At 38.2% G+C, this 12,337-nt stretch overlaps 1 protein-coding gene across 1 annotated transcript; it reads right to left on the bottom strand.

Annotated features, from left to right (window-relative positions):
- Positions 1–2,188: 2,188 nt before the first annotated feature.
- LOC106132248 (uncharacterized) lies at positions 2,189–12,091 on the bottom strand. The gene is made up of 7 exons (XM_060947932.1): positions 12,071–12,091; positions 7,001–7,128; positions 5,882–6,005; positions 4,345–4,479; positions 3,724–3,927; positions 3,127–3,315; positions 2,189–2,338 (listed from the first exon to the last, which is right to left on the bottom strand). Exons 1-7 carry the CDS (start codon positions 12,089–12,091, stop codon positions 2,189–2,191), a joined length of 951 nt encoding a protein of 316 aa, XP_060803915.1.
- Between the last annotated feature and the right edge of the window lie 246 nt (positions 12,092–12,337).

Genomic DNA, 12,337 nt, shown 5'->3' with positions numbered 1-12,337 from the left:
AAATAAATAAATCTTAATTTTTCAGTTTTATCCCTAGACGTTGTTTTGTAGAACCACGAACACAGGTTGCGTTACCTGTATTTGGGTCCAATAGATGTTTATAAGATGTCATTGTCAGTACATACATATAATCACGTGTATATCCCTTCCGGGGTAGACAGTGCCAACAGTCTTCAAAAGACTGATAGGCCACGTTCAGCCGTTTGGCTTAATGATAGAATTGAGATTCTAATAGTGACAGGTTGCTAGCCTTTCCCTTAGTCGCATTTAACAACATTCATAGGAATGAGATGGAGTGGTCCTTATAATAATAATTTCATCAATAACTTTCAATATCCATTGTCAACATATAACTAGCTGTGCCCGCGACTTCCTCCGCATGGAATAGTTATTTTGGGCATCATTGAAGCCCTCAAGGATTTTCCCCGTTTTTTCACATATTCCATTATTTTTTGCAGCTTGCAGCGTGATGTTATATAGCTTTAAGCCTTCCTCGATAAATGGTCTATTCAACACAAAAATAATTTTTCAATTCGAACCAGTAGTTCCTGAGATTAGCGCGTTCAAACAAACAAACTCTTCAGCTTTATAATATTAGTATAGATAACAAAACAGTCATTGGATTTAGAAGAATATTTACAATGGCGGACTTCAGGCAGTAGGATTATAAGTATGATCAGTTGTAGATTCTTAACAGTTCTTTATGAGTTCCTTTAAGTTAGGAGTTTGCTGGTTTGGAGGGAAAGGTCGGAGTGGGAAGACCTAGACGAACGTATCTTGATCAAATCAAGGACGTCCTGGTAAATGGTCAGGTCAAAAGTACTCGAAACCACCGAGCTTGCATGAAGAGAGTTATGAATGTGGATAAAGCGAAGGAAGTAAGCAGAGATCGTGGCAAATGGAAAGAGGTAGTCTCTGCCCTCCCTCTCTCGCCTCAGGGAAAGAGGCGTGATTATTATTATGTATGTATGCGGTATGTTTATTATTAGGTATGTTTGCGGGTTCAAATCCCGATGAGAACCTGGTTTCAAGCATCATCATTATGATCATTGTGTAAATCATGACTCGAAACGTCGTCTCTGAAAAATTATGATACCAGTAAAAATTGGTACCTACATATGTACATAGTCGCAAGGGATATAGTCACGCCTAAATCCCTTGCGGGCTTGACAGAGCCAACAGTTTTGCAAAGGCTGAAAGGCCACGTTCAACTGCTTACCAATAGAATTGAGGCTCAAATAGTGACATGTTGCTAGTCCATTGCCTACAAGAAGAATCCCAAATAAACGATTTTTCTTTCTTTCTTTCCTTAGTTTATTGGTATTTGCCTTAGTCGCATTTTATGACATCCATTGGAAAGGAGTGGTCCTATTCTAAGGTGCCGGAAACCACAGGGCACTTCAATTCATTTATTGCATATCATACATACATATGATCACGTCTATATCCCTAGCGGGGTAGACAGACCCACTAGTCTTGAAAAGACTGATAGGTCACGCTCAGCTGTTTGGCTTAGTGATAGAATTGAGATTCAAATAGTGACAGGTTGCTAACCCATCGCCTAAAAGAGGAATCCCAAGTTTATATTGCATATCATTTCGTACATTTCAGTTCTAACTTCTACAATAGTCAATGTTTTAATAATAGGTACAACATGAACCCCGTAGGGTATACCCTTTTATGCAAATTAACTTGCATAGCATACATTCTTCGTTTTCATTCCTTACAAAGTAGACAAAGAGAGGAGTCTTATTTTATATATTTCTTTTGTAAACGTGAAAATTTGAAAATTAAATATAATTTAACGAAGCTAAAAGGTTAGAATGCCGTGTGGTTCCCGGCACCAATAGAAAAAATAATAGGACCACTCCATCTCTTCCCCACGGATGTTGTAAAAGGCGACTAAGGGATTGGTTTATAAACTTGGGATTCCTCTTTTAGGCGATGGGCTAGCAACCTGTCACTATGTGAATCTCAATTCTATCAAAAAGCCAAACAGCTGAACGTGGCCATTCAGTATTTTCAAGACTCTTGGCTCTATCTTCCCCGGTAAGGGATATAGACGTGATGATATGTATATATGTAAAAGGTAAGAAAATAAAATGACAATTTTACACCAAACATCAATTTCTCTTCACTAATAAAAAAATAGTATCCTACATATTTACAAATGAGATTGCGTCTTAATCTAATAGGAGCCGAATGTGATATCGTGGAGGGGGGCGGCGCCTCCCTGCGGCAGGGCGTACTCCTTCAGCAGCTGGTCCAGCATGGAGTAGGGCTGAGTGTTCCTCTGCTGGAATTGGTTGGAAGGTGCGAACCTTGGCTGAGCTGGCTCCTAGGATTAAAATGATAAAAGAGATTATATATAGTCTAGGGAAGCCTGGGGTGCGTCGTTATATCACCAATACATACATACATACATACATACATCCTACTACTATTATAAAGGCGAAAGTTTGTATGGATGTTTGTTACTCTTTCACGCAAAAACTACTGAACCGATTACCATGAAATTTGGTATGTAGGTAGCTGAAGACCCAGAATAACACATAGGCTACTTTTTATCCCAGAGTTCCCGCGGGATTGATAGGGTTTCCATGCGGACGAAGTCGCGGGCGGCCTCTAGTACATACATAAAATCACGCAGAGACTACCTCTTTCCACTTGCCACGATCTCTGCATATTTCCTTCGCTTCATCCACATTCATAACTCTCTTCATGCAAGCTCGGCGGTTTCGGGTACTTATATCACCAAAACTGTGCCTTATCAAAGTTCTTGAATAACTCGTGATTCAAGGGTATTTTCTCCAGCTCATGCGTGCTTCGAAAGGCACGTTAAGCCGTTGGTTCAACTGTTATCTATACTAATATTATAAAGCTGAAGAGTTTGCTTGTTTGAACGCGCTAACCTCAGAAACTACTGGTTCGAATTGAAAAATTATTTTTGCATTGAATATACCATTTGTCGAGGAAGGCTTTAGGCTATATTACATCACGCTGCAACTATAAGGAGCAAAGAAAGCCTGAAGTTCTGCTTGTGTCGCCAGGAAGATCCCGGTTTTATCATCACAGATTCCATCGCCTCTCCGTGGCCTTGCCAAGCTGTTAATTCTGAGAACTTACATATTCCTGAGCGTATTCGATCTCAGGTTTAGGGGCGAATTGCGGGGCTGGCCTGAAGTCCTGCTGCTTGTACTGTCTGGCGGGCTGCGGCGGCGCGGGCGCGGGACGGAAGAACTCGCTGTCGAAGCCCGTCGGGGCCGGCGCAGGCGCAGGTGCGGGCGCAGGCGCGGCGCCGGCGAAGAATGTGGGCTGGGATAGGGCAGAATAGAACATACTTCAATCATTATTCAATACAACATGCAAATTATCATGTCTTTATCCGTTGCAGGGTAGACAGAGTCAACAGTTTTGGAAAGACTAAAAGGCCACTTTTAGCTTTGTGGCTTAATAATGCAATCGAGACTGAAGTAGGGATAGTACATTAAAAACCAGACTTTATGTAATTTTATTTTACGAATGAATGAGTTATGAATGTGGATGAAGCGAAGGTAGTATGCAGAGATCGTGGCAAGTGGAAAGAGGTAGTCTCTGCCTACTCCTCCGGGAAAGAGGCGTGATTTTATGTATGTATGTTAGATTTTGACTGCCCAGTAAAACGTCGATTTGAAAGGTTAGCAAAGCTATATGTACGTCTTTAAGGGTGTATGTTTATGTTACCTTTGGTGGAGTAGGAGCTGACTGCTGTCTATACTGCGTCTGGGCGGGGGCTCTGTATTGCTGTACAGGAGCGGGGGCGGGGCGGTACTGCTGCGGGCGGGGCGCGGGGCGGGGGGCGGGGCGCGGCGCGGGCGCAGGCGCGGGCTCCTCGTAGTCGTAGTCTACGGATTGTTGCTGTATTGGCGCTCGGTATTGGGCGCGACCCTGGAGGATTTAAAAAGTATATTTATAGACAAGAAACAACGACAACCGAGTGGTTCCCAGCATTGATACAAAAAAGAATAGGACCGTTCCATCTCTTTCCCGTGGATGTAGTGAAAGGCGACTAAGGGGTAGGCTTATAAACTTGGGATTCTTTTTTTGGGCGACGGGCTAGCAACCTGTCACTGTTTGAATCTCAATTCTATCTTAAAGCCAAATAGCTGAACGTTGCCATTCAGTCTTTTCCAGACTGTTGGCTCTGTCTACCCCGCAAGGGATATAGACGTGAGTATATGTAAGATTGATGTCGTGATGTACATACTATAGTATATACATTATACACCTGTGATTGAGACTTGCTGAACTCTCCTGGTAGACTTATGAATAGAAGGTGAGGATGAAATGAACGATAGATGATACCTGAGACTGTGACTTGCTGGGTCTAAGTCCCTCTTCGCGGGTGGATTCGTCCACGAGGGTAGGTGGCGCCACTGTGATGCCCTCACCAGCTGGCTGGAAGCCATATTTGTTCGCTCCATACTCGATCACTCGCAACTGTAATATATACATACATACATACATACATAAAATCACGCCTCTTTCCCGGAGGGGTAGGCAGAGACTACCTCTTTCCACTTGCCACGATCTCTGCATATTTCCATATAAATAATTTTTAGTTAAAAATAAAGTTAAGTGTGGACAACCCTTATCACTAAGGGGTATGAAAAATAGATGTTAGCCAATACTCAGACCTACTCAATATGCACACAAAATTTCATGAGAAAACCGTCATACCGTTTCGGAGGAGTACGGAAACGAACATTGTGACACGAGAATTTTATATATAAGATTATATTATTAATGTACAGATTAATCATTAAATGTCTATTTTTTCTAAGAGATTCTTCTAAAGCTCATCCTAAGAAATATTTTTGGTTATTTTTGTACGGTTGCTTGCATCATTCTCATAATGCATTATGAAAATTAAATTAATGTATCTAGTAATGTAGAATAGCTGTGATGCCTCGAATTTAAGTTTTAGTTTCACAAACTTCTAACAAAAATAAGGCTGAAAGAGGAAACGGAAACGTGAGGCCGTGCGACATGAACGAGAGCTAAAAGTGGATTGTCGGGCTGCCGTGGTATAAATAAAATGCCGTTATTTGACATCAGGATTTTCACCTTTTTACCAGTAGAATAAGAAAAAAAAAACCCTCTCTCGCATTTTTGACGTTTTACTTAAAACAAGGATTTGGCAGATAACGGCATTTTAGTTATACCAGGGCAGCGGGTCGGTTCGGCGATGTGCTGAGGTGCGGCGTCTTGCGCGCGCAGACATCATTCTTCATTTTCGTAATTCAAACGACACGCCACATCACTCCCCTTCCAGACCGTTACTACGGTTTATAGCAAACAGGCAGTCTGACTCTTCTGCCGTTACGAGTTCTCTTCTTTCAAATTCTGCATTTCTTCCTTCCTCTTCTAATCTTCTTCCGGTCTCCGTAGAAGTAGTTATTGGAGTGGGCATTGGGATCTCACGCGCTAAGTCGGCTGGCTTCTGTCTATCGATCGAGACATTTGTGGTCTTACTTCTGATTTCTATTTTAAACAACTTAGGTTCCCTTTTCTAAACTTTGAAGGGACCAACATAAGAGGATTCGAGTGCACCACTTACATGATCTTGACGGAAAAAGACGTGAGAAGTTGGGTTAAGAGCACGTGGTATACAGAAAGGGACTTTAGAATGCCACGAAGTAGGTTTAGGGGAAAGTTTCGCCATATTAGCTCGAATGATATGAAAATTATACCAGTGTTGTTTGTCCCGTATATTATGTAATCAGTCAGCCATTTTAAATCGAACATCGCCATTTGCAATACTCACCAAAATGGTAGCTATATCTTATGCTAACAACTAACAAGCTACTGCTAACATTTATCTAATTGACACTGGCATTACCTTTCCTGTATCGTCCTTGTACCCGTATTTGCCCTTCACCTCCCCGCTCTGCGATTTGGTCTCGATCTTGAAGGAGCCGTCTGCTGCTTCATAGCCGTATGTGTATGAACCATCCTCGTTATGTCTGGAAAGCAAACAGACATACATTATGACAATAATATGCCAAAATATGAGTATATAATCTCTTCCCCCAGAGGTGTGGACAAAGACAAGATAGATTGATAGATAAAACGGCATTGCCGTGTGGTTCCCGGCACCAATGGAAAAAAGAATAGGACCACTCCATCTCTTTCCCATGGATGTCTTAAAGGTGACTAAGGAGTAGACTTATAAACTTGGTATTCTTCTGTTAAGCGATGGGCTAGCAACCTGTCACTATTTGAATTTCAGTTCTATCTTAAAGCCTAATAGTTGAACGTGGCCTATTAGTCTTTTCAAGACTGTCTCTGTCTTCCCCGTAAGGGATAAAGACGTGATCATATGTATGTATGTATATGCTAAAATAAATAATCTCTTCCCCCAGAGGGGTGGACAAAGATAAGATAGATAGAGAGATCCAAGTTTAGAAAGTTGTGAAGTTGACGTTGTTGAACAAAATGCTGCAGTGTAATTTGTTACCGCTTGTTCTGCACTGACGCTTTGGAAGCGGCAGTAAACTTAGTTTTAAGTAGGTAATTTATTTGACGTCAACCAATGTTGTGAAACCAAAAGATATGACAATTATTAAGTGATATAAACTATCCTATACTAAAGACTAAAATTTTTAATTTGAATTTGCATTCCGTACCACAGTATCTAATTAGTTACCATTCCTTTTGTTACTCTTAACTTTAGTCCCGGTGGCATCTTCACCTCTCTGGAGATAAGCTCAGGGTATGCCTTTGACCATGGATCCTGGAATTCCTGGATTGGGTGAGTCAGGTTTTTATACGAAGCGACTCCCATCTGGCCTCCTGACTAAAAACGGGAGATAGGGTCGCTTACTTTACAAACTCCGTTAACCAATCAGGATTGTGATCATGAAAGCACCTGGGTCTTCTCTCCAAAATGAATGAATGAAATGAATGAACCAGGAAACGATGATAATGACTTGCATTCAGCATGAAGTGTATTGTCTACCTGTTGATTTGTTTGAGGATAGGCACTGGAGTGGAAGTGGGCTTGGACTCCGAAGCTATGTACCGCGGCGCGCGCTCCTCCTCATACTGCGCGTACGCACCCAACGCGCAGGCGAGGTACAACAATAACTGGAAATTTACAAATTTAAATTTAAATTATTTTTAGAATAGAATAGAAAAGATTTATTTTCAAAATTTGATACAAGGTATCATCACTTATTGACGTCACATCACTTAAATCTACTTATAACTAATACCGCTTCCAAAGCGCATGTGTAGAAGAAGCGGCAGAACAAACTACACAGCAGCATATTAGGAAAGGAGCCCAGATTAATTCTAAAATAAAATAGGTTAGGATGGAATGAACATAAGTATTGAAATAAACTTTCCATTCAGATTCATTGGAATATTTTCTTCCTAAATTTTTGATATAAAAAAACTCCGAAAAATTAAAAAAGAACTCAGTAAGGATAATGCCTGTATTCTTTATCTCTATGCATCAGCAAATTTACTTTCCCTTTTGTTTATACCTGTTTATTTAGTAATTAGTCTTCAAATTATACTATTTTAAAACATTTTAGATACAAATTTTTCACGTGATAAAACACTTGGAATTTTTAACATTAACCTCGATTATTTTAACATCTATACTAATATTATAAAGCTAAAGAGGTTGTTTGTTTGTTTGAACGCGCTTATCTCAGGAACTACTGAATTCTTTTTGCGTCGAATAGACCATTTATAGAGGAAGGCTTTAGGCTATATAACATCAAGCTGCAACTATAAGGAGCAAAGAAATAATGGAAAATGTGAAGAAAAAAAAATGGGGAAAATTATGCATCCTTGAGGGATTCAATGATGCCCAAAATAACTATTCCACGCGGACGAAGTCTCGGGCACAGCTAGTCTTTGATACAATTCATTGCAATGCTCAATCAAACGTTATGAGTTATGACAGCATGTAAATAATAAATGAATGGTGAAAATAATTCAATAGTTTGATTGGCACAAATATTTGTGGAACAACCTTGACACTAGAATGTTTGCTACAAATAAAAGTAAAACATATTTGGTGTGAGTTAAAGGAAGTCGCGGTGTAGAACATAATTATGTCTTACCAAGTTGCAAACTTTTGTTCCGTTAAATTACGATAACTTTAGAATCATTTATACAATTATTTACATTTTCATCAATACTTATCTCAATTCCATCATGAAGCTTTACAATTAAACGTGGTATTTTGGTCTTATTTATCTAAAATATTAATCACTTATTTAAATACTTTGTAATAAAAAAAAACGGGATTAATTTCTAAAAACTAAAATAATCGCGTCCGTCTTATACCTTGCACCACAACGCAATGTCGCAAGTTTACGCATTGTTGCGTTAACATGTCAAAGCGTTACCGAGCCCGCTAAAGTTCCCGTGACAACGCGACCGTAAAATGTATGGTGTGTATACATAATTGTTGCTACAACTTGCCAAGTTGAAATTGATTCATTCATACGGTACATTTTTTTTAATATTTGTTTTTTTTTTTTGGTTTTGTGACTGGCTTTGTTTAATCTTAATTTTTTTAAAATCCCTTTAAGTAAGATTTTGTTTATATCAGCAACAAACAAAAATACAAATGCTGTTTGGTTCCCGGCACCAAAAGAAAAAATAATAGGGCTACTTTATCCGTTTCCCATGAATGTCGTTAAAGGCGACTAAGAGATTGGCTTATAAATTTGGGATTCCTCTTGTTGGCGATGCTAGCAACCTGTCAATATTTAAATCTCAATTCCACGCAAGGGATATAGACGTATATCTGTATGTATGTGTTTATACAAAACATAATTGAATTGTTGCCACTGCTCCAAGTAGAAATTGATTTATTATCAGCCAACGACATTTCTTTTTCTTTTTTTAGTTTCGTGACTGGCTATATCTATTTATTAAAACCCGCCATTATATATATTTATTTTTAATTCCAGGAACTGTATCGCATCATGTTTTTTTTTGTACAATTAAGAGTCGATTAACAAAGAGATAATGTGTTTATTACAAACGATATATTTTTAAAGATGGCGTTTTTTTTTTAAAAAAAGGCCAATCACTTTCCCTTTTTTAAAACAGAAGAAGATATCACATGTTACCCACCTGATCACTTACAACCGCTTATTGTCATAAAATATCATGTATTATCTGTGGTATCAGGTCACGTGACATAACCGGGACAACTCATGCGCATGACGTGAGAAGATCTAACGCGGAAAGGTATTGCTTTCAACTAGATCTTAGTGGCGTAATAGGAATGACAGCAAAATTGTTCATAATATGTATCTATATTATGACTTTTCTCCGAGACTTTATATGGAAAACGAGTATAGTCTTAGAATTGCAATTTCCTTGGAAAACGTATGATGACAATTTTACATATAAGTCTTTTGTTTCATTGACACTCATTAATCTGCTGCAATTTCATGTAAAAGAGTTTACTACCTGACTATACACATATATTCTTAGTTTCTTGCCCATATTTAACTTGCTCTTTGTCCTTTATATTTGAAATGAAGACTGTCATGATTATATTTTGTTATTTAAAAATTCTTTGTCTAATACTTTAAGAGGTAAACTACTACCGTTGTATTAATGTCGTAAATAAATAAATAAATAACTAAGCTGATAACAAATATGTTCAGGAAACATTTGAACACAGCGACAGAAAGTTAAAAACTTGAAATGTAAGGCCATCGAGGCAGTTCTATTCGATATATAATTCTATGATCGAGGTTCCAAGTGACTTGGACTGCTTTTGATAAAGGACAGTGAAGTTGATCGACTAAATGAATTGATAAAATGAATTGCAGCTGCATTTATAACCTTGATCTTTTGAGAATGGACGTCTGCCGGAAATCGTGATTCTTAAATTGGTATTTTACTTTTCTTTTACGGTACATAGCCGTGTGATTTCCGGCACTTTACAATCTAAATTCCAAAAGAAACTCCACATTTTACCTTTTGATGTCGTTAAAGGTGACTAAGGGTCGTTCTAGACGGCTTAATGATAGAATTAAGATTCATATAGTGACAGGTTGCTAGCCCGTCGCCTAAAAGAAGAATCACAAGTATATAAATCCCTTAGTAGCCATGGGAAAGAGAGTGGTCCTATTCTTAAGTGGCGGAAACCACACGGCACCCTGTCAAGTAAATTTTCCGTCATCAAAGCAGACAAACAGATGACAAAAGGCACATTTTTTCTATTTGTGCCGGGAACCACACGGTTCTTTATTCTATAAGTTTTTTAATCATCTCACTTCTCTTACCTGCGACGTTTTACTAAAACACCGCATTGGCGCCCAACGTGGGGCCTAATCCTTTTAATCAATAACAACACAATCCAATGTCCTTAAAGCTGTTGTCCTTCATTTTGTTATAACAGTAGCTTACAACTATTTGACGTAGCACAGATAACGATAACTTAATTCCAAGTACTTAGTTTGCACTATAATACTATAAGCATATCCTAACGGGTAGTGTCGTGTGGTTCCTAGCACTATAGAATAGGACCCATCCACAATTTACCCGTCGATGTCGTAAAAAGCGACTAAGGGAAAGACCAATGAACTTGAGATTTTTCTTCTAGTCGATGGGTACTATTGAATTGACACGGCTATCATCGAGTGTGGAACTTTAAACAGAAAAAGGCTTGTACGATATTTCTATATTAAGAAAGCACAGCTGCCAAGTACCTACTCAACTAAACGAAGCTTTCAGTCTTCTCAAAACTTTTGGCTCTGTTTACCCCGCAAGGGATATAGACGTCATTATATGTTGTTTTAATCATTCATCGTCAGAAAAATAGTAAAACAGGTAATCTTATTTTATACAGTAAGTATGTTAACAGACATATATATAATTTAGAATTGCAATAACATTCTCAAGGGCAATGCGAAACGACCCCAAATTAATTGCCGTGAAAACAATTAATTTCAACAAAATATTTCTTTTTGCAATTGGCATAGTAAGTATGTTTACTAGATACGATTTCAAAATGTATACTGTATGTTTTTAATTATAACTACCTAAACTAAAGCTTTTGTTTAAGACAGTACTGTTATCTAACTTCATTCAAAATACTTAAGATTGCAATCGTGAATGTAATGTTATGTTATTGCCGTGTGGTTCCCGGCACCAATACAAAAATCCATCTATCATCCACTCCATCTTTTTCCCATGGATGTCGTAAAAGGCCACTAGGCTTATAAAATTGCGATCCTTTTTTTAGGCGAACTGGTTAACTGTACTGTTTCGGTAGGAAAAACTAAGGCGAATCAGGCTCTTTCGTGGAAGACGATTAAAGGACTACCTCCCAAGGAGGGTTGATGGTTGGATATTCTCCAAACGCTAAATCTTTTATCACATGGAGTCTGGATTTTCCATTGAAACCGTTGGTATTTAAGTTCTAAAGAATATGACTAAGCAAAACAGCTGAGATTGCAACCGGAACATTACATGTTTTTTGACGTAAGAGAAAAAATAAAGGACAGTTTATGTTTAAAATTTTCATAAGTTACAAAACTTTATGCAGATCTATAAATTGACCAAAGAAATGCGTTGTGTTCTCTTCATAATAAATTCAACTATATTACAGTCCCGATTTACATCAGTTCTTCTCAGGCTTAGTCTACACCGCACTCGAGGAAGAAGTTTTAAGACGCAAGAAACAATGTCCTTGAGTTTCCGCAAAAGATAAATTCACAATGTTAGGTATTTATAAATCGCAATTCACTATTAAACAACTTTTCCATTGCACAGAACAAAGAAACCTGTTTAATGACGTCACTAATCCTTATCACACGCAGGCGCAGTAAATCAACTTTTCACTCTTACATTGTCTGAAATTCACTTTCACTCGGAAAAATACAATAAATCACTAATTTACGTAAATACGTCATAATTATCTTAGCCACGAATAAAAAAAAGTTAATTGGCGCGTAAACTTTGACAGATATGTCAAAATCAAATAAGTGTATTTTTTTTTCACAGTTCTTTTTTAAATTTTAAATTTAGAATGGTTTGAACGTACCAATTGTACAAGAGCGGCCATATCGTGAAGTCGGAGGCGCGGCGCGGTTGCATTTTGCTTTTATACGTCGTTCGAACTACCTTTCACTACTCGTTCATGGGGTGTCGGGGTGCCATAAGGGTTGATTTCAACCTGTTACCAACTAAGGAGTATCATTCTTAAAATATTGTTAAATAGGTACTGTTATATTTTGTATTTATGTAAATTTTGAACAACTTTGAATAATTGCTAGATGAAAATCATATAAGAGCCTTGTGGTTCCCGGCA

Source organism: Amyelois transitella, chromosome 14 (assembly GCF_032362555.1).
Source record: "Amyelois transitella isolate CPQ chromosome 14, ilAmyTran1.1, whole genome shotgun sequence".
NCBI classification, from domain to species: Eukaryota; Metazoa; Arthropoda; class Insecta; order Lepidoptera; family Pyralidae; genus Amyelois; species Amyelois transitella.
This window is presented reverse-complemented; position numbering and strand designations above follow the sequence as displayed.

Excerpts from the sequence above, each read along its gene's own strand:
- LOC106132248 (XM_060947932.1), bottom strand. The coding sequence starts at position 12,091 with ATGGCCGCTCTTGTACAATTG. Across the intron at positions 6,006-7,000 it reads ATCCTCAAACAAATCAACAG|ACATAACGAGGATGGTTCAT; the intron begins GTAGACAATACA and ends TTTGCTTTCCAG. Across the intron at positions 2,339-3,126 it reads TCGAATACGCTCAGGAATAT|GAGCCAGCTCAGCCAAGGTT; the intron begins GTAAGTTCTCAG and ends TTTTAATCCTAG.